The sequence below is a fragment of the Carcharhinus amblyrhynchos genome, chromosome 22 (genome assembly GCF_965287045.1).
Source record: "Carcharhinus amblyrhynchos chromosome 22, sCarAmb.v2.hapA, whole genome shotgun sequence".
Classification (NCBI taxonomy): Eukaryota; Metazoa; Chordata; class Chondrichthyes; order Carcharhiniformes; family Carcharhinidae; genus Carcharhinus; species Carcharhinus amblyrhynchos.
The window spans coordinates 11866079-11889513 of NC_137345.1; the positions used below are offsets into that span (position 1 = coordinate 11866079).

Consider the following 23435-nt stretch of genomic DNA (forward strand, 5'->3'; position numbering starts at 1 on the left):
CACCTCCTTCACCACCCTGTTTATCCATGATGCCACTTTCAAGTTTGGTTTAAAACCTCAAAACATCTTATATCTCATGTTCAGCTAATCTGCCAACATAGCAGTTGTGGCAATGAGAACAGTTGGCATTGCACAGCTCCCACTCTACCTTACTGCCAGATCCCAAAAAGATAAAAAAAAGTGGTGAGATTAATTAACTTAGAACTCACTAAATGGCAGCGATTGGAACATTGGAAACTCCTATACTGGGCTGGACAAGCCAGAGAAATGCACAACATGGGTCATTCACGGCAAATTATCAAGGTACAACCAATTTTCTCAAATGCAAAATGTAACTATACAAATGAAAAGATAACGGTTAACGGAGAAGTAGAATTGGGACTTCCCTACCAGCTTAGCAAGGCATGCAAGTAAACTATTTTGAACCAAGTACAAATTCTGGCATTTGTCTTTAGTTTCCATCTCTACATTCACTTGTCCACAAATCTTAGGAGCCTCCAGAAGTGAAAAAGTTCACCTGTTCATGTTAGATACACAAGGACAGAAAAAGATGGCTACTAAAGTCAAGTGTCAAGCATTTATAATTTTATTGTTTGTGCTACAACCTTTTATTGCAAGTACCACACAATTAGCAGTAATAAATTTTATACTAAAATAAATAAAAAGTGAAATTAGGAAGCCTTATTGTCTACAATAGTGCAGAAAGAGGCCTATCAAGTCTGTACTGATAACAGTCCCATCCAGGCCCTATCCCTGTAACTGCCCCCCCCCCCCCCCCCCCCCATATTTACCCCACTAATCCCTTAATTTATACATCCTGGGAGACTTAGGGACAATTTAACATGGCCAATGCACCTAACCCACATAACAATGCATATATTCAGTCATAACAAAGTGCACCATTAATAGTTAGCAACTGACTTTCCCCCGGATGACAATTGTTTGCCACCATTCCTATGGGAACTGTTTCTCTGGTTTGTTTTAGCTAACACGGTCTACTTATGTGAGCTATAAACTGTCAAGAAAATAGTAGAGGTAAAAGTTTCTCTTCAGATTTTTTCATCCAATTAAATGTTGGGTTTCCTTCCACCATAATGGAATCAGTGAATTAATTTTATCCTGAAGGCTTTTTCAAGAACTTCACAGCCACCAAGTTGCTTTTAAATTTTAAAGCAAATATGCATCCATTTACCCATAGCCCATCAAAAAAAAAAGGCAGTGGTGGTATTGTCTAAGGGATAAATTATACTTAAAAATACCAGTTTCTCTTCAAAAGGCAACAGGACACATCTACATCACTCTTCAGAGTAGGAATTGTAACCTTATTGGATTATCTAAACCTAAGAAAGGGGACATCTGTATATGAGAATTTCACTATTGATTGTCGTGTTCAGTTCCATTCTCAATTCCTCAAGATAATGAAGGAGTCCATAATCCACATGCAGTAAAACTTGGACAACATTCATGTTTAGGTTGGCACATGGCAATTAACATTCACACTGCACAAATGGCATACAATTACTTTTCTTCAACAAGAGAAAGTCCAACTCCCCTTGGACATTCAATAGCATTACTATCACTGAAAGCTGTATAGGGCATTGGTGAGGCCGCAGCTGGAGTACTGTGTGCAGTTTTGGGCGCCGCACCTGCGCAAGGATATTTTGGCCTTGGAGGGAGTGCAGAGGAGGTTTACTAGGCTGATACCGGAGTTGAGGGGGTTGAGCTATGAGGAGAGGCTGAATAAACTAGGCTTGTACTCGTTAGAGTTTAGAAGAATGAGGGGAGATCTCATTGAGACGTATAAGATGATGAATGGGATGGATAGGATAGGATAGAGGTGGAAAGACTCTTCCCGCTCAAAAAAGACAGTAGGACTAGGGGGCACAGCCTCAAGATAAAGGGGGGGCGGTTCAGAACGGAGTTGAGGAGGAACTTCTTCACTCAAAGGGTGGTGAATCTCTGGAATTCTCTGCCCGTTGAAGTGGTGGAGGCTGCCTCGCTAAATATTTTTAAGAAGCGGGTTGATGGGTTTTTGATAAGAGAGGGGATTAAGGGTTATGGGGAGAGGGCGGGAAAGTGGAACTGAGCCACGACAGATCAGCCATGATCTTATTGAATGGCGGGGCAGGCTCGAAGGGCCAGATGGCCTACTCCTGCTCCTATTTCTTATGTTTTTATGTTCTTATGTTCTTATGTTCTCCCACTTAAAACTATCCTGGCCCAACCACAAAATACATTGGCTGCAAAGGGAGGTTTGCTATTCCACATGATTAACTTCTCCTGACATGTGGGGAGTATTCCATCATGCCTGGATGAGTGCTGCTCCAGCAGTACTTAAACTCTGCACCATTCAGGGTAATGCAACCTGCTTGCTTGGCACCCATCTAACACCATCTTAAGCAATAACTCACTCCATGACAAGCAGATTGTGCAAGCAGTCTATAAGCATTCACCAGCTGCACCTGAACAATTTGGCAAGGCTCCTTCAATTTCAACTCTCAAACCTACAACTTCCACTCCTTAGAACAAGGACAGCAGGAAAAAGGAAATACTCCCCACCAGCAGGAATCCCCAAGTCTCACAACACCCTTGTGTGGAAATAACAAGTAAAATATTGCCAGTGATGGAAATCTGAAATATAGTACTTGCTTCATCATCACTGGGTCAAAATCCTTGAATTCCCTAACCAATAAAACTGTGCAAGCATCTCAAAATAAAAGACTTCCATTTATTTTGCATCTATCACAAGTACTAGACACCTCATAGCACTTTACATCTATTGATATGTAGGAAACAGCAATCTCACACTAAAAGTGACAATGGGCAGATTTTCTTTTGTGGTAACGTTGATTGAGGGAAAGACCAAAACACCAGGAATAACTTCTCTGCTCACATTCAAAATAGTGCCACAGGATCTTTTACATCCACCCAGGTATGCGGATAGATCTCAATTTAACTACTCACCTGAAAAGACTAATGCTTAGACAAGTAGGATACCCACACAACAGGCTAGTGGTTCAGGGAATGCAGCTCCCTTTAGGGCAATAAATACTACCCTTGCCAGAAAGCCCCCCATGTCCTATGAATGAATTTAAAAATTAATGAAGTACTCCCTTAGTGCTGCACTGAAGTGCAAGGTTAAAATCATAGAAACCCCACAGTCCAGAAGGAGGCCATTCTGCCCAGAGTCTGCGCCAACAATAATCCCACCCTATGCCCTATCCCCACAACTCCACACATTTACCTCTCTAACCTACACATTCTGGGATAGAGGCAATTTAAAAGTGGCCAATGCATCTAACCTGCCATTTTGAGTGTGGGAGGAAACCCATGCAGACATGGGGAGAATGTGCAAACTCCACACAGACAGTGATTCAAGCCAGGAATTGAACACGGGTCCCTGGAGCTGTGAGGCAGCATTGCTGACCACTGTGCTGCACCCTCCACCACCCCCCCCCCCCGGCCACTTATTTAACAGTGAAACAGCAAAATGTTAAATACTTGAAATATTGGGCTTAAATCAACAAACTTGTAAAATCAGGGGCAGAAGTGTTACCAACTCAGCCACACTTATTTCCTAGATTTACCAAAGAATGGCATTTTCCAGGAAATTACTACAGATAAGGCATACGAAATGTAGCTATTTATTCACCATGCAGCAAAGTAGTATCATGTGGAAGTGTTGTCCCAATCTGCTTTGCACACATTGTTTGCTTTTCTTTTAGGTTTTGGAATTGGTTTTAGACCACAGCAAAATCCAAAATCATTTCCCCACAAAGTTCACATTTTAGAACATTTTTAAAAAAAGCAATAAATTCTTTATTTGATATATATTACATATATTTCACATAAAAAAGGATGCAAAAACTAGTATACAAGTACTTGACCACTTGAAACTTGCTTGACAAGTTCATAACAGTATCAAAATATAGGAGGAAGACAATATTTTTGCATACTCAAGTCACAAATACAAGCATGCAGTTTGAGGTCATGATGGCAGTAGAAACTGCAAGGTTGAAGCAAATCAAGGTCTCTCCACTCAGTTACAGTCCTGGGATGAGCCATTATTTTAGAACCTCAGCCTGCATCTTTCTTTACATAAATTCTATCCTTGTGTATACATTATGACAGAGCAGGAAGCTCAGTTTAAATTTTACCCAGGATTTGCTAGGTCTGGAGGAAGGGACTTTCTTTCTACTCAGGTGGTGATAAACAGCAATTCTGGGATTTTACAAAAAATGAACACAGCTTACGTCACAATCATAAAAAAGGCATGTATTATGTTGCCTTTTGATGTGCCAACAATTGTTTCAGACTGCATGCTGTGAGGGAAGTACTATGCTGGACACTATGCATAATACCATTGTAAATGCATTTTTAAATACCTAGAATTATTACACAGCAACAAGATCAGTTCTTCCCTTATACTTTACCAATTGTAGATTCATTTACATTTTCTCAAAAAAAACACTTCAGTACAGGAATTGATCATTTCAAATGAACTAGTGCCCAAAGCCAACCCATAATTTATAACCTGGAAATCCATCTCATCACCCAAATCACTTCTAAAAGCCACCATAAATGTTAATTATTCAAAGCTATTTCAGAAGGCTCTTTTTGCAGCATTGCCCATGAGTGGCAATCCTACAAATGATCAAAAGGTTCACGTGATTAACCAAAGATTTTCCCAAAAGTCACCATTATAGAGTTAAATGTGTAGAGATTCCTGGATAGGGCAATATGGAATTCCAATTTCAGTTAATAATTTAGCCCCACAAGGCCTGGAAGCAACCCTATTTCCATCTTGGCTGGAGATAGTGTGTGTGGAATGGAGGGGAATTTTAACATCAGAAACCAATTAAAATGCACATTAATTCTCTCTGTACTGCAAGTGCAGTTTCACCATGAAAGTGATTCCAAAAAAATAGTGAGGAAAATAGTGAAAATTGTTCAAAGGCACCAAGTTGGTGAAATAAAGGCAGTAATAATTAACAAAACTCAGCAGTAAAGTGATCACCTGATTCATTGAATTCAAATCCTTTCAAATGAAAATAATGAACAGTCAAACTCATCCAGGTTTTCTGAAATTATTTAAGTGTTATCTACCCATTAGAAGAATTATAATGTGCAAAATATTTTCAGTATGGCTTATATAGAAAGATATAAAACCTGATGCCACAAGTTTCAGTGCACACATACCATTAGTTAATCATTCGCTTGCAAAAGCTGCACTTGGGTGTTAACAGGATTAATTTTTTTAAAAAAAAATCACTACTGAACAAGGGAGCTTCTTGGTTGAAGAAATATTTGTTTTGTAAAAAAACTGATTTGCAGCAATTCTGCAGCAAACAAATACATACAGTAAATTTAAAAAAAAAGATTGAGAAACTCCCATTGTATTATGTACCTTTAGTTGCTAATATTCACCCACTAAAGACAATTGCTAATTTCTTTCCAAAAATGAGCTCAATAAAATGATTCACTGCCTCATTAAATTGCCGTAATAAAAGCTAGTAATAACACACTTTAATCAAATGGCTTATCTGTTCCTTATGATTTGTCAAATTTCTATTCCTGTGGAGGCATGTCTGTAATGTTACCTTAGTTATTACTTTATAATGTAGAAGTCTCTTATCACAGAATATATGTACAATAGCATAGGCATAGTACAGAATGTTCAATTGGTTTATACAGTATCACAGAACCACTGACAAAAGTAAATACATGTGCATGTGAACAGTTCACCACCACAAGCAAAAATTCTGTGGAGTTTATTTTTTTTCTTCTGACCCTAGATCAGATTCCAAAGTTAGGACAGGAGTTCAACAATTAAAAAAAAACTACAGGAGCAGCTTATAATACTGAAGGTCTTATTTGGTTGAGGCTAAGTCTGAGTAATTGCCACTGGTTGTGGAGTTACAGAGTTCCACTCCAAATCAATCAAGAGTGGAATTTTTGGTAGAATTAGCCCACTAACCACTTTAAAACTTTGATCAAAGATGTCATCAATTTACTAATCAAAAAAATTTGCATTAACTTACATGGCTGTGAAGCACACAATATTTCAATGTTCAGAACTCCCCCAGAACTAGTCTGCTGAAAACTAGTCATTTTAATGCATTAGATGTCATGGAGTCACGAAGTCCTTCAACACATGGAGTATCGTTATGATTTTTCAACAGCATGCTGAATTCCAGTAACTTTCACTTTTTGGCACATCACTTAGCTGAATGTAATCCCCTTGGTTTTGGGTTGGAGATCCCAAACTCGGCTTCGACATCAAGCACTCTACTAACACCCTGAAAACAAAAATAAATGGGATTTTAAGTTAAGTGATGCCTACAAGAGGTCCAGAATTGTAAAAATCTTTGAATTTTAAATAAATTTACAGTTTTTGCTTCTCTGCACAGACACAAACACTTTCCAAAGCAACAAAAAATTAGCAAAGTCACTGAAGTTTCCAGCAAGTTATTCTAAGATTACAATGACAAATTCAAAAAAGTGAATTATTTGGAATAGTTCCACAATGTACCTCATGGCTTGAGCAACATTCTTGTTTTCTTTCACAGATGTTTCAATCCAACCAACAAAATGGTTTTCTTTACTGAACAGATCAATTTCACTTCTGCTGATTGCCCATTCTGACAAGTCACACTATTTGCAAACGGTGGGAAGGCAAAGGTAAACATGAAAAAAACATTTTTAATTAAAATACAAAGCATAATCCAAATAAAATTCCAGTTTAGGGAGTTAACCATTGCTAAACACTTAAAATGATCCCCGAAATGAAGAGCTTGTCGTATGAGGAGTGGTTGAGGGCTCTGGATCGGTAATCGTTGGAGTTTAAAACAATGATGGGGGATCTTATTGAAAAACTTACAAGGTATTGTGAGACCTGGATACAGTCAAAGTGGAGAGTACTGTGCGCAGTTCTGGTCACCTCACTACAGGAAGGACGTGGAAGCTATTGAGGGTGCAGAGGAGATTTACAAGGATGTTGCCTGGATTGGGAGGCATGCCTTATGAAGATAGGTTGAGGGAGCTAGGTCTCTTCTCCCTGGAGAGACAAAGGTTGAGAGGCGACCTGATAGAGATTTATAAAACGTTGAGAGGAATAGATAGGGTGGATTCTCGGAGGCTATTTCCCAGGGCTGAAATGGTCACTACGAGAGGACACAGGTTTAAGGTGCTGGGAAGCAACTACAGAGGAGATGTTCGGGGTAAGTTTTTCACTCAGAGGGTGGTGAGTGAGTGGAATCGGCTGCTGTTGGTGGTGGTAGAGGCAAACTCGCTGGGGTCTTTTAAAAGACTTCTGGATGAGTATATGGGATCTAATGGCATTAGAAGTTACAAATAGTTCTATGGCTTGGTAGGTATAGATGTGATTGGCGCAACTTGTGGGCCGAAGGGCCTGTTTGTGCTGTAGTGTTCTATGGAGAGGATGTTCCCACTAGTCGTAAAAACTACAACTAGAGGGCACAACCTCAGGCTAAAGGGACAATCCTTTAAAATAAAGATGGAGGGATTTCTTGAGTCAGAATGGTGAATCTGTGGAACTTTTGGCACAGAAGGCTGTGGAGGCCAAGTGAATAAGTATTTTTAAGACAGAGATAGATAGGTTCTTGATCAATAAAGGGGTCAGGGTCATGGGGAAAAGGCAGGAGAATGGGGATGAAAAAAATATCAGCCATGAATGAATGGCGGAGCAGACTCAATGGGCCGAGTGGCCTAATTCTGCTCCTATGTCTTAAGGTCTTAAAATGACTATTGCTCATGCACTAAATAACTGCAGCAGTAAACAATTAAAATAAAAAAGCTTTCCGGGACCTTGAAAGGTGAAGATTTCAGTTCCTATTGGAGGCTAGATCATTTATTCTTTGCAGTTGGTAAAGATGGTTTTATAACTTGCATTTTTAGAACTAAGACCTCCATTATACGATCAGAATATCAACTGTCACTTCCATACCATCCAAACTGGAGTTTGGAGTTTGCACATTCTCCTCGTGTCTGCGTGGACTTCCTCCGGGTGCTCCACTTTCCTCCCACAGTCCAAAGATGTGCGGGTTAGGTTGATTGGCCATGCTAAGAAATTGCCCCTTAATGTCCAGGGATGTGTAGGTTAGCAGGATTAGTGGGTATAATATGTAGGGATATTGGGGGTAGGGCCTGGGTGGGATTGTGTTCGGTGCAGACTCGACAGGCCGAAGGGCCTCTTTCTGCACTGTAGGGTTCTATGACACTATGTTTATGGTTAAAAGCAAAATACTGTGGATACTGGAATCTGAAGCCAAGAAAATGCTGGAAAATTTCAGCAGTTCTGGCAGCATCTGTAGGGAGAGAAGAGCTGATGTTGCGAGTCCGGATGACCTTTGTCAAAGGGTCATCTGGATTCGAAACGTCAGCTCTTCTCTCCTTAGATGCTGCCAGACCTGCTGAGATTTTCCAGTAATTTCTCTTTTGGTGTATGTTTGTGGTCATAGTTTTACTGATATTGGTGAAAGATAGCCATAGGATATTTAATCATGCTGCAAGCTTTTCTTACCAAACGTGATATTTAAAATACTACTCCACTACAGTTTATCCCAGTTTTTAGCACCATCTAGTGGTTAATCTTTTAGTATTAACTTTAAATATAAATGAATCAATTCATCAGCCCATATTTCTTTCTCCAAAACTTTAAACTGCCATGCATCACAAATCTGCTAGGCAAAGAGATTAGAAACTTGCTTCCAACCTCCTGCTAATACTGCTCTGTTGTTAACAGCTGGAAAATATACAGGGCATCCTGTACTTCTGATCTGTTAGCCATTTGTTGAGTGGGGCCATCAACTTTCTATTTGCCAGCTTTGCTTGAGATCAGCAAACTCACAGTTCATCAGTATTGAGAACAGAAGGGGTTTCAAGGTGATGTGCTGTGAATTAAATTTTAGTTTTATTTATTAGTGTCACAAGTAGGCTTACGTTACCACTGCAATGAAGTTACTGTGGAAATCCCCTAGTCCCCACACTCTGACACCTGTGAGTACAATGAGGGAGAATTTAGCATGACCAATGCACCTAACCAGCACATCTTTTGGACTATGGGAGGAAACCTGAGCACTCACAGGAAGAAGAACATGCAAACTCCACACAGAAAGTGACCCAGGCGGGAACTGAATCCGGTTCCCTGGTACTGAGAGGCAGCACTGTGCCACCACACTGCCACAAAGCAACCCAAAAAACAAGAAGAATTGTCTTCAAGAAAAAAAAAAGCAACATCACGTTACCTAACTGCACCGAAAACTGGTGTGGGTAAACAAAAGCAACAATGGATGGGGTCAAGTTTGCCTGTTAGGTCAACACTAGATTAACAGCAACCTGTTCTGGGGTCGTCAGGTGTTTTATATTACCCAAAAGTGGATTATTTGCATTCAAATGCATCTGAAAAAATTAAACAGCTGGGTTAAGGAATAGCAGATGGATTTTAATGTGGAACAATGAAAGTGATGTAAATCAGAAACAAAATTTGCCTGCATACATTGAAAATGAAAGACTTGATCACTGTTTTGGGAATAGCCAATGAAAGATTGTTGCAAAAGAACTAATAGGGTCCAGGATGAATCTTAAAAATGGAAGTTGAAAATAGAGTAGTCAAAACGATATTTTTAAAATAATTTTAAAACCTTTAAAACAGAAGAAAAATGAAAGCAATATATTGGAAAAACTCAGCAAATCTGAGTCTATAGAGAGAAACAGTTATGTTTGGAGGACATCTAGTTCTTCTTCAAAGGGTAAAGGGATATTAAGACAACTTCCTTCATTCTTACTTTCAAAAGAGATATTGATGCAATATAGAGTTCAAAGAAAAGTCACATAAACAATCAAGTTATAAGGTTGACAGTTTACTTCTCATTTAAAAGGAAAGAATAGAGATTGATTTAAGTTGTTTAAGCTTATTCATACTTCAACTACTGAAGACAAGTTGATAAAGCAGGAAGCACCGAGGATGAAGAAGGATGTACCTGCTCCAAATGTGGGAACAGTTCTCAAAAGTGCTAAAGGTAAATCTTAAAACTAATGTATAAAAATAATTGGCTTACAGCAAAGTGTCAAACAATGGAAAACTGATTCCCAGTACAACCCAATTGCAGAATTCAAAGCTGAGAGTCATTTAAACAGTGGTTGATTGAGAAAATAAGCAGTCCTGGGTGAACTAGACAGAATTTCAGTACATCAGCAGCACAGTGGTTAGCACAGCTGCCTCACAGTGCCAGAGACCTGAGTTAATTTCAGCTTTGGGTGACTGTGGAGTTTACACATTCTTTCCACGTCTGCATGGGTTTCCTCCCACAGTCTGAAAGATGTGCAGGTTAGGTGGATTGGCCATTGTAGATTGCCCCTTCGTGCCCCAAGACGTGTGGGTTAGGGGGATTAGTGGAATAAATGCGAGAGGTTATGGGGACAGGCAAGATAATCTGAGTCAGTGCAAATTTAATACTCAAATGCAAGAAATGCAACTTCTGATTGCTTTTCAGTCTGATTTGCTCGCAAGCCAGCTCACAGGCACAAGTTTTAAATTTAAAAAAATTGCATCACTGAGATCTCATTACCACTTTTGACAAATTACTTTTACTCTAAATTAGTCCAAATGTGCTCTGACTAATTTAAGGTTGAGAAACAAATGAAAAAAATACAAATCTAGGAACACAAAATCAACCATAGTTAAGGATCATTTCAAACTGAAAGAAAAAAAAATCAAGGTGGTAGATTACTGGTGGAGGATTAGGACATTTTTAAAAACCAATGAAAGATAACTGACCAAAACAAACGAGGGAGAAGGTGAGGGTAAACTAGCCAGTAATATAAAAATAGACACCAAGAGCTTCTTTGAATATATAAACAGGACAAGAGAGGCCAAAGTGAACGTAGGCCTCAGAGAATGAGGCAGGAGAATAAATTAATAATGGGGAATCAGGAAATAGCAGAAGAGTTAAACAAATACTTTGCATCAGTCTTCACAGTGGAAGCCATTAATAACATCCCAAAAATACTAAATCAAGAGGCAGAAGGGGGAAAGGGAGAAGAAATAAATACAATATCACCAAGGGAAAAACATACAAGGAAAACAAATGGGGCTAAAGCCCGATAAATCCCACAATATTAAAGGAAGTAGCTACAGAGATAGTGGATGCACAGGTAGTAATCTTGCAAGAATCATTAAATTCTGGAAAAGTCCAGAAGGACTGGAAAGCTGCCAATGTAACACCTTTGTTAAAAAAAGTGTAACATAAGCCAGCTAGTTTAACTTCTCTCATTGGGAAAATGTTAGCGTCCGTTATAAAGGATACAATAGTAGAGCATTTATTTGGAATTGTATAATATAATCTGAGACAGTATGGCATCATGACAAGCAGGATAGATAAGGGGAACCAGTAAAAGTAAATTTACATGGATTTTCAAAAAGTATTCAATAAGGCACGACACAAGAGACTGCTTAATAAAGCAAGAGCCATAGTATTCAGAGTAGTATATTATCATGGATAGAGGATTAGCTAACTGATAGAAGACAGGAGTTGGAATAAGAGGTGCAATTTCAAGGTGGTAACTTGTAACTAGTGGACCACAAGGACCCATGCTGGAGCCACAATTATTTAGAATATATATTAATGCCTTGGACAAGGGAAATGAATGTACTACTGTCAAGTCTGCGGGTATTAAAAAATAGGTGAGAAGGCAAGTGATGAGGATGTCAAAGTCTACAGCGGGATATAGGCAGGTTAAGTAAGTGGACAAACACTGGGCAGATGGAATATGTAGGAAAGTGTGCAGTTATGCACTTTGGTAGGAAGAATAAAGCAGCCGAGTACTTAAATGGAGAAAGCTGCAGTACAGCAAGATTTGGAGGTCCTCATCATAAATCAGAAAAGGTTAGCATGCAAATTCAGCAGGTAATTGAGAAGGCAAATGCAGCGTTGGCCTTTATTTCAAAGGAAATGGAGTTAAAAAAAGGGAAGTCTTGTTCAAACTAAATAAGGCAATAGTTAGGCCACACTTGAAATACTGTGAAGAGTTTTGATCCCCTCACCTAAGGAAAGATATATTGATGTTAGAGGCAGCCCAGAGAAGGTTCATGAAGTTGATGCTGCGTATGTAGGGATGTTCTTATGAGGAGGTGAAGTAGGTTGGGCCTGTATTCGTTTGAGTTTAGAAGAGTGAGGGGTGATCTTTTTGAGAAATAAGATTCTCATGGGGCTTGACAGGGTAGATGCTAAGAGGCTGTTGCCTCGTGGCAGAGTCTAGGGCCAGAAGGCATAGAATGAAGAGTTGTCCATTAAAACAGAGATGGGGAGGAATTTTTTTAAAAGAGGGTAGTGAATCTATGGAATGCTTTACTGCAGAGAGCTGAGAAGGCTGGGGCGTTATGTTCACGGTTGAGATAGATTTTAATTAGTAAGGGAATCAAGGGTTATGGGAATAAGGCAGGTGACTGGAATTGACTATATTAGATCAGCCATGATCTCACTGAATGGTGGCGCAGACTCAATGTGCCAAATGGTCTACCTCTGCTCCTATGTCTCATGGTCTAATACAAGTGCTGCATCAAATCTACTTCAACTTACCTTGTTGGCCAAGAGGATACATGGCACAGGGCTTCCATCCACCAAAGCAACTTTGCTATCTAAATCATGCTTCCACTTAAGGCAATTCCGGAAGGTTGCTGTATTTGCCACATCAAACATAACAATGCATGCTCCGGCACCTCGATAGTATAGTCTGGTCATGGAGGTGAAACGTTCTTGGCCTAAAAATACAAGTTAATCATTCATTCATGGAGCAGAGTGCTGACTTACCACAAAGCCCTTTTAAAAGTTTATTAATAAAAGCAAATAACTGCAGATGCCGGAATCTGAAACAAAGGGTCATCTGGACTCAAAACTTCAACTCTTTATTTATAGATACTGCCAGACCTAAGATTTTCCAATATTCTCATTTTTTGTTTCAAAGTTTATTTATTCGTGTCACAAGTAGGCTTACATTAACACTGCAATGAAGTAACTGTGAAAATCCCCTAGTCACCACACTCCAGCACCTGCTCGGGTACAGTGAGGGAGAATTTAGCATGGCCAATGCACCTAATCAGCATGTCTTTCAGACCGTGGGAGGAAACCCACGCAGGCACAGGGAGAACGTGCAAACTCCACATATACAGTGACCCGAGGCTGGAATTGAACCCGGGTCTCCAGCACGGTGAGGCAGCTGTGCTAATCACTGTGCCACCCCATTCACAACAATAGAAATCTTTCTGGCAGATTCAAGTGACAAAATATCTTAGGGGGAAGTTGGGAAGAAGAGAGAAAAACAATTCATTATACAGCAAAGGCCACATAACAAAAATTCCAGACAGATTTGGTAGCTCACTCCTGTTACAAAAGATAGAACGTTTAGATAAAGTTACTTGCTTAGACATGTTTTTAAAAGCACAATCTCTGGGAAGCTGATCAACAAACCACGTTGCAACCAATCACTTGGATGCATTAGGTACTCAGTGAAATATTATGTTGTCAAAGGCCAATTTATTATCCATGTACATAAAAATGTGAAGTTCCTTCATTCAGGGTAGAAGTTTAAACTAGAACAAAATACACAACTAGATAATGTTAAAATTACTCAACTGTGACTTAATTCATGTGTTTTACAAACAGTGAAGGAGAGACAGGACTTGATAACTTTTCTGCCAAGGATCAACTGCACCACATTAACTGCAGCAATTCAAGAAGATAGCTCACCACTACCATCTCACGGGCAATAAAAAGGTGGCGTTACCAGCAAAACCTGTATCTCATGAAAATAAATTTAAAAACTGCAAAAACTGAGATCTCATTTTGAATCAGAATATTTTGGAAAAGAAAATAATCTTAATCCTCCTGACCCACAGTACTATAAAAATGGGATTAAATGGAAAAAACACTGATGTTCTCCCGTTATCTCCCAGTAATGGATCATATATTAACTATCATGTACTGCCCCCTCCCCACTTATTTCGAGAGTTAAATCTTATAAATGGAGGTCAGTTATGATTATATTTATAATCCTATCTTTATTTTCAAAACCTCTTAGCTGCAAGGCTCTTGAATGGTTTATATTTTCTACCACAACAAGAGTATTTCTGTGATTAAAACCAATCCTTTTTTCTCCATCAAAACCACTATTCGCCCCAAGGCAGAAAAACCAGAAACTTACTGAAAGAAGCAAAGTGCAAGGCTAGGATGTGAGCCAGCCCGTACTTCAAATATAAACACTAAAGCTTGTAATCCACTTGTTGAGAATTGTGAAATGATGCCCTACTGCACAGAAAGGGGGGAGCTCTATTTTAATATGTAAAAGGCAACCCCATTTTATTCGGTTACTAATGTTGAAGAAATACATTGCCGGAAACCTCCGACCTTGTCCGCGGCTGGGAATCTCCAGTTCTGCTGCAGTGAATGGAGTTTTGGCTGAGCGCCAAATTCTCCACTCTTGCTGGCAGCTGGATAGGCACATATCAGACTCCCACCTGTTAAATTGCTTTCTATTTGATCCGGTACCCAACCATTAAGGATAGTTGACAGTTTTGTGAAGGATAGGTCATGCCTCACAAACCTTGGGTTCTTTGAGAAGCTGACAAAGAGGTGGATGAGGGTAAAGCAGTTGATGTGGTATACATGGATTTCAGTAAAACATTTGATAAGGTTCCCCACAGTAAGCTATTGTAGAAGATACGGAGGCATGGGATTGAGGGTGATTTGGCAGTTTGGGTCAGAAATTGGCTAGCTGCAAGAAGACAGAGGGTGGTGGTTGATGAGAAATGTTCATTCTGGAGTTCAGTTACTAGTGGTGTATCGCGAGGATCTGTCTTGGGGCCACTGCTGTTTGCCATTTTTACAAATTACCTGGATGAGGGCGTAGAAGAATGGGTTAGTTAATTTGCAGATGGCACTAAAGTCAGAGGAGTTCTGGACAGTGCAGAAGGATGTTGCAGGTTACAGGCGGACACAGATAAGCTGCAGAGCTGGGCTGAGAGGTGGCAAATGGAGTTTAATGTGGAAAACTGTGAGGTGATTCACTTTGGAAGGAGTAACAGGAATACAGAATACTGGGCTAATGGTAAGTTACTTGGTAGTATGGATGAGCAGAGAGATCTCGGTGTCCATGTGCATAGATCCCTGAAAGTTAGCACCCAGGTTGATGGGATTATTAAGAAAGCGTACAGTGCGTTAGCTCTTACTGGTAGAGGGATTGAGTTTCAAAGCCACGAGGTCATGTGGCTCTGACTTGAGTTTCAGAGCCACGCGGCTGCACTTGGAGTATTGCGTACAGTTCTGGTCGCCACATTATAGGAAATATGTGGAAGCATTAGAAAGGGTGCAGAGGAGATTTACCAAGATGTTGCCTGGTAATGTGGGAAGGTCTTAATGAGAAAAGACTGAGGGACTTGAGGCTGTTTTCGTTAGAGAAGGTTAAGAGGTGACTTAATAGAGGCATATAAAGATGATCAGAGGATTAGATAGGGTGGACAGCGAAAGCCTTTTTCCTCGGATGGAGATGACTAGTACGGGGGGGACATAGCTTTAAATTGAGGGGTGACAGATATCAGAGGTAGGTTCTTTACTCAGTAGTAAGGGCGTGGAATGCCCTGACTGCTACTGTAGTGGACTCGCCAACTTTAGGGGCATTTAAATGGTCATTGGGTAAGCATATGGATGATATTGGAATAGTGTATGTTAGACAGGCTTTAGATTGGTTTCACAGGTCAGCACAACAGAGAACCGAAGGGCCTGTACTGGGCTGTAATGTTCTATGCACTATTCTTAGTATGATAGTGAATCAGAAAGTGAAGGAAAAACCACTCTTTTCCCCAGAATTTTCCCTGCATCATTCTGGATTGCACTACCAGCTGTGCAAGAAACTGATTTTTGTCTTAAGAACGTCTCCCTACAATTTTTCAAAAGAGAAAATTTGCCATATGGCTGTCAGAGGGTTATTGCTTTGTAAACTCAACATAGCTGTGGTTGAAATGCTCAAAAGCAAGGTTTCTTTCCTGACTGTGATGACCTCTTCGGTGGCTCATCTTCAGGGCAGTTGCTAAGACTTAAAAACAGTAAAGTATTTCTGTACTGGGGAAAATTCAGAAGCTGGCATAATTTTTTGAACTAATATCAGTACCTTGAGATCACTCAATTTTTAAACATATCCCCCATTTTAAAAAGCTTGGTAAAGCACAAACTAAAACACTTACCTGCTATGTCCCAAAGCTGGAGTCGAATAGTTTCAGTATCAGACCATTGAATAATCTTTAATGCAAAGTCAACTGAAAGTAATGAGACAGACAAAGTTGTAAAATTCTGAATAAGAAAATACTTAAATTTAATAATTTAGCAGAGATTCAATGAAAAGTCAGAAGGCAGCAATTGTCTCTGGCCTGGAATTTGCCACGGTATTGGTGCAAAGCTGTCAAGCATTCACCATCATAATCCATTAAAACAGAGCTGCTTCAGATATCCGCTCATGCGTAGAAATAACTGTTAGTGGCTTTACATAACAGATCCCTGGGTATAATCCTCAAGAACAACAATGACAACTTCCACTGTTATGCTATTACTCTTGTTGTAGGGAGAACAAAAACAGACACCTTTGAAAAAGTTACATCTTTGTTAGAGTACCATGACCATAAGGTGGTCTTGTAGGGCAGTGGGTAGCATTGCTGGCTCCGAAGGGGTTTAAGACCCACCCAAAGATTTGATGGCCAAGGAAGATGCATTTATCACACAGCCAAACAGGTGGAGCACCAACACTCCAACGGCAAAGTAGGAAGAGTAGGGGAGACTCTTGTTCAGCCATGTGATGGAAATAACACGAGTCTCTACCATTACTATCCACATGTAAAATGTTGCTACAGCAACTCGGACTTCCAGTGAACCGCAATACAACACCACCATCACTACCAAGCCCATGCTTACTGTTAAACACCCACCACACTGGCCTTTAAAAGCTGATTGCATATTTGTGACATGTTAACTTTCTTCATTGAAGAAAATCACATTTGAGGATGTTTTAAATGTTATCTCCCACTTTAACCCTACACATACATCTCCATCATCTATTTCACTATCTGCAAAAAAGCGAAGTTAAAAGTGATGAGATACAATGGTATTTTCACTGGTATGAGAATACTTCAGTGCGTTTGGCAACTTGCCAGCTTTCAAATATCATATTACTCCTGGATACTAGATTTAAGCTGCCACCAGAAAAAGGGGAAATCCACATCAAGAGATCACAAAATCCCAGCAGGCACCATTGCTTTGCTGCTGGCCTCAATTTACCTCACTGTTTCCTAAAAATAATGACCTTGAACTCTGCTTCAAGTCCACTAATAAATATTGACAGTAAAGCACCTTTACAATTTCCAACTGTGATGAAAATAATCCTTTCTGCCTATGCAGTTCCACAGAAGTGGGCTTCGGTTTTCAAATGGCACTATCCTGGAAAAGCCCCTGTAGTCTTGCATGAAATTACATTCCATTGTAATGTCCATAAGTAACTGACGCCAGCAGTATTGTACATGTACATCAGTTAAAAGAGGAGGAATTATGTAGTAGTGAAACAAACAGAAGAGAAGAAAGTCCCAATATATGATATATTTGGCTCATTTTATTGCGCCACTGCTAATTTCGTCACACCATACAAACATTCCAAGGTTAGAAAATTATACCCATTAACAGAATTTTTTTTGAAAAGAGGAAGAACCTACTTTACACTGATGTTGGCCTCTTCATCCTTTACATTTGATTTTATCATAAAAGGGTCAGGTTTCAAACTTGCTATCTTTGGCAATATGTTCACTGAAATCCTGTTCCATGGGTTCATTTTCAGTGTTAAAACTCTACATTTTAGCAAGATAATGACTCTTAAACTTTAGTAGCAAAAATCTGATCAAAGCCCAATGACTTCATTTTCACTAAGGTATTGCCTTATGTTAATATTCTGAATAAACCAATGAAGTCATGAAGGCTTTTCTGTGGCACGGATACCTTTTTAAAAGTAATGCTCACAAGTTTATTACTACCAACTGCTACAGAATTTACAGGAAAGAGGAAGAGCCTGTGTTCCTGTAACAGTTTTCAAACCTCAGAACATTCCAAACCATTCTACAGTTAATTGCTTATCAAGTGAAGTCACTGCTGTATTGGCAAGGAAGACAATCAGTTTTCACACACCAAGGCCCCCACAAACAGTAACAAAACTAAGGACTGACTAATCTGTTGTAGGACAAACACTGTCCAAGAAAATGTCCTTACTCTCAAAAGGTAGCAAGGGACCTGGAATACATATGGCAGGTTCTGGGTTTTGAAAGATAGCACCTCCTGCACCAACTTTTCCCAGTGTCATACTAAAGAATTGTCAGCAAAGACTACTTGCTCAATTCACAGAGAAATCTTGGTTCAGAGCCAGAGAGGCACTAGTTTGCTAAGCTGATCATTTCATACTGAAATGAGTTGAAGCTGGTGGAAATTCCTGTTGTAATTTTAACTAACATCTTCAATTTTGCTTATAATTGGGAAAGATATTTAATCTGCTGGACATAAAAAAAAGGAAATGACCTGTGCTTAGCACAGGGAAATGTGGCAGGGCACATGCACATTAGGTAGATTGCCTAGTTCTTTTCCCATTATCACAATCCTTCCCATGTAATTTTGATTCTGTTCAATGCCCATGTTTACACACGAGCACTGAAGGGTGTCCATTGCAGGAGTAAAAACTAGACAGCAGTATTCATTACATACATTGGAACGGTTTTAAAATACTGTGTGCATGCACAAGATTTCCTACAAATTCAGCGACAGTTACATTATTTACTGTAGCATTCTCACTATTATGCTTCTACATATTAAGTTAAAGGATAGCCTAAATTTGAGCATTTATTCAGTTTTAAAACTGACTTTAAGTTGCTACTCTATTTCTGGTACAAAAAGAGAACCTTTTTTGGTTCCTGGATGTAATAACAAACTTACAAGAGTGCCTGAAAATGCAGTTTCACAGAATCCCTACAGTACAGAAGGGGGCCATTTGACCCATTAAGTCTGCACTGACCACAATTCCATGCAAACCCTACCCCCCAACCCCATATATTTACACTGCTAATCCCTGACACTAAGGGGCAATTTAGCATGGCCACTCAATCTAGCTCACACATTTTTGGATTACATGAGGAAACCAGAGCCCCTGGGAGGAAAGCCACACAGTGCCCCAAGCTTGGAATTGAACACAGGTCCCTGGTACTGTGAGGCAACAGTGCTAACCACTGTGCCATTCCTTGGCTAATAAATTGAGATCTACACTATCATAGGCGTGCCTACAGAACAAAAAACTAACTCTATTTGTGCTTTACATCCACACAACGGTGTTAGTTTGACACAGAATAAAAGCTTATTACAAAACAAGCTTACGCCATTGTTATGAAATTGCCAGCAACTTATCCTGTGCTTTTAAATTAACCCTCTGGTTTTCAAACTATTTGACTCATTCTCCAAATTGTAAATCTCACCCTTATCATCAGACCCTTGTGTGATATTTTGTGAAACTGATTATCAACCACATCCTCAAGAGCAATTCAAGACTTCAGTATAGTTTCACTCTTCAACTCCCCCTCAGAGGTCTCATGATTGCATCCCCACCTCCAGACCAGGAACTCCGAGTTCAAGTCCAACACTTGGACTTCTGAACCATGGAAGGTCTGCTCATAAAGCGGTTCAACGGGCTGAGAATCAGCTCAGGAATTCTTCCATCGGTTCCCCCACTACTCCCCAAAAAGTAGTGTGTGAACAAATGCTACTTATTTGCATTATGCCAAAATGATGTCCCTCAAAACAATTAGAAATCTCTTGAGCTTATTAATATTGCACAATACTTCCTACATGCCTACCTTTCTCCCAGCTTGGGAGAAAATTAGTAAAGCCTAACTGAATTTTCAAAAAGCATTTCCGCATGCACAGCTCTGCCTACACATTGTGTCAAAGTGTAATACCAGTTATTAGCAACTCAATTTAGCTCACAAACACACCCAGCTGATACATTGCTCAAGTACCTTTCAAGCTACAAAAAAGTTTTCAATTTGACAATTCGTTATAGACAAACATTCTCATCAACATCGATATGTAAATTGCAGATTGCACTGCAATGCAAAGGTTTTCATTTACTCAAGAAAACTAATTGATAATTCCAAGTTTTGTTGTGTGATTTGACTTCAATCCAGAATGCTGATCAAACAGATTCAGGTTAAAGTTGTTGGGAAGTTAGAACATTTTGCTTTGTGACAATACAATATTGTAAAGACAGCCAGTTTTCACAGCAGAAATCTACATTAGATACCCTGATCACGAACTTACACGTATTATTTGATGAAAATCACGAGTAACAGGACAGACTAAGCATTGTAACGTTAGGAATTTCTCTGGAGTTAAAAAACACAAAGCAGAAGGGAAAAAAAAAAATCACCGAGCGGAGACTTGTGGATCATAGAACCCTACAGTGCAGAAAGAGGCCCTTCGGCCCATCGAGTCTGCACTGACCACAATCCCACCCAGGTCCTACCCCCATATCCCCACATATTTTACCCACTAATCCCTCTCACTTAAGCATCCCAGGACACTAACAGGCAATTTTTTAATGTGGCCAATCAACCTAACCCGCACGTCTTTGGATTGTGGGAGGAAACTGGAGCACCGAGGAAACCCACGCAGACACAAGGAGAATGTGCAAACTCCACACACAGTGACCCCAGCTGGGAATCGAACCCAGGTCCCCGGAGCTGTGAAGCAGCAGTGCAAACCACTGTGCTACCCACTGAATACTGTGTGGAATTTTTTTTAAACAAGGCCATGCAAGATATTGTTGCTTTTATTATGTTTGTAGACATTCACTTCAGAAATTTCCCCAAAACATCTGAGTGCAACTAAACTTAAATGGGTTATCATTAATTCTCAAGTTCAATTTCATATAACTAACTGAAGATTTTGTACCAGTTCTCTGACTCAGCATGTCATGGTCAGCATGAGAAACAGCAATAAAGAGGGAAATCATAGAAAGATTGGCCTCATTTACTAAGTCACAAGACAAAGGACAGGATAATTGGGATATTAACTTTAATTCTATATTTCAATGCTAATACTGCTGAAAATTCAATCTTTTTCTGGTAACGTGGAGGACTTGTTAAAACTTAGGACAATTAAAAAGGGAACAGCAGTTTAAAAATGACAATAGTTAATAACAAAATTTAATCACATGGCTAACCCAAGGTTAAAAAAGTCACAAGCAGTTTTGATGGCGTAATTAAGGAAAATTTATTTTGACTGGCAGGAGAGAGTTGACAACCCGAGGACAGATGTAAAAAAGAGCCAATAGGGGGATTAGGAAATTTTTCTTTTAAAGTGGAGTAAGTTGTAATGACTTGTAATACCCCAAACAGGTCTTGAAATAGATTTAATAGCAACATTTAAAGGGGAACATGTGAAAAGGAAACGCTTGCAGGGCAATGAGAAAACAGCAGGGGGTGTGGGGCTAATTAGATAGCTCTAAGAGCAAACACTGAAAATTGGCTGAATGGCCTCATGTGTTGCATTTTAAAAGTTTACAAGTAAAATATTCCAAGTTTCAGAAATAAAAGCTACAAAGCTTCAACACAGGGGATAAATATCATGTGTAAGCAGTGATAAGGGTTTAACAGAAAGACATCAAACTAGGGGATGAGTTCAGATTTACACTAATTAGCAATTTACAAAATGTATGACAGCAAGCAACTTTTCACTCCACAAAACGTCTTACAGTTTTACAACAAAATCATTCCCCTAAGAAACATTCACCCCCTGGATGTAGTTTTAATAAAACCCTAACATTCAAAACATTTGTTCACTGGTCTAGTTTAAAATAAACCCTTCCACTCAACATTTGCTCCCTGGCCTTACTTTAATAAAATCCTTGCTCTCAATAAAAAAACTCAGTAGTCTAGTTTTAATAAAGCACTTGCTCTCAAAGAAATTACTGGTTTTGTTTAAATAAAACACTTGTCAAAAAAAAACTCTGATCTAGTTTATTAGTGAAACTCTTCCCCTCAAAATATCTGTTCACTGGTCAATTTTTAAAATAAAACCCCCATTTCTCAAAACATTAGCTCCCTGGCCTTGCTTTCAAAGAGAACTTCAAAAAAAGCCCAACAGGTCTTGTCTCAGTAAAGAAAACTTTCCCTCAAAAAATTCACTCGTTTCGTTGTAATAAAGTCCTGACTCTCAAGAAAAAACATTTGCTCCCTGGTGTGCTGTTTCCTCTAAAGTTTTACTCGTAAATGGTCACATCGGGAATTAAGCCACCCACCAGCAAAGCAAAAAGACAGTCACATCAGGTTAAAAAAACAAAATAAAAGAAAAACAATGTTCTTCTCTCACCTCCCACAGTGGATTTGTAGTTCTTGCTGAAGGTGTCGTGGGCGTAGCGCTGCACCAGGGAGGTTTTGCCCACCGTGCAGTCCCCAATCACCAGCACCTTGAACAGGTAGTCGTTAGCCATGAACGCAGAATGAGTGACTGAGTGAGGGTGGAAGAGACTGCAGCATCCAAGCTCCTCATAAACATCTCCCCTCAGGCCCTGGAGACAACATCACTCACCCGGGCCCCTCCCCCACAGCCCAACCTTCACCTCAACAACTACCCACAGCCACCTCTTTTCACCCAACACCCCCCTCCCAAAATTAATCATAAACAATATAAACAAATCTTTAATTCAAACCACCGATTTTCCCCATCGCACAGCGGAGGGGGAGGGGTTTTTTTTGGGGGTGTCCGGAAAGATTTTCCGCCTCCCCCGCCGCACCGGTTGCTTCGACGCCGACGGCGCGCCGTGCATTCTGGGACTTGTAGTCCGCCGCTCTTCGGGCCCCAGGGAGGGCAACGCGGGTGAGAACTACAATACCCAGCACGCCCTGGGAGCGGGGAGTGGGAGGGCGGTTACAGCCCCGCCGCTGGCCGTCGCCGGTATTGCAGCAGATCCTTGCTCCTCTGGCTGAATGAATGGAGTAAACCACAGTAAGAAGCCTCACAACACCAGGTCAAAGTCCAACAGGTTTATTTGGTAGCCAACGCCACTAACTTTCGGAGCGCTTGCTGCTCCTTCGTCAGGTGAATGAGGAGTTCTGATCACAAACAGGGCATTTAAAGATCATGAATGAATAGAAGTCATGATGTGGAGATGCCGGTGTTGGACTGGGGTAAACACAGTAAGAAGTCTCACAACACCAGGTTAATGTCCAACAGGTTTCAACAGCGAGCGCTTTTGGAGCACTCGCTGCTCTTTCTCATGGTCAGGACTCACCTGATGAAGGGGCAGCAAGTGCTCCGAAAGCTAGTAGCTTTTGCTACCAAATAAACCTG

General features: G+C 40.0%; 1 protein-coding gene across 1 annotated transcript; it reads right to left on the bottom strand.

Annotated features, from left to right (window-relative positions):
• Nucleotides 1-3801: 3801 nt before the first annotated feature.
• On the bottom strand, nucleotides 3802-22714 carry LOC145356919 (ras-related protein Rab-29-like). Its single transcript, XM_080209920.1, has 5 exons — nucleotides 22455-22714; nucleotides 16256-16327; nucleotides 12600-12781; nucleotides 6533-6654; nucleotides 3802-6299 (listed from the first exon to the last, which is right to left on the bottom strand). The coding sequence occupies exons 1-5, from the start codon at nucleotides 22573-22575 to the stop codon at nucleotides 6176-6178; spliced, it is 621 nt and encodes a 206-aa protein (XP_080066046.1). The 5' UTR covers nucleotides 22576-22714; the 3' UTR covers nucleotides 3802-6175.
• Nucleotides 22715-23435: the final 721 nt, after the last annotated feature.

What these genes read in the sequence shown, in the direction of transcription:
- LOC145356919 (XM_080209920.1), bottom strand. Translation starts at nt 22,575, where the DNA reads ATGGCTAACGACTACCTGTTCAAGGTGCTGGTGATTGGGGACTGCACG. An exon ending in CCAGCTTTGGGACATAGCAG is followed by an intron (nt 12,782 to 16,255) that starts GTAAGTGTTTTA and finishes TTGTATTTTTAG; the next exon opens with GCCAAGAACGTTTCACCTCC. An exon ending in AATGTTGCTCAAGCCATGAG is followed by an intron (nt 6,300 to 6,532) that starts GTACATTGTGGA and finishes TTTTGTTTTCAG; the next exon opens with GGTGTTAGTAGAGTGCTTGA.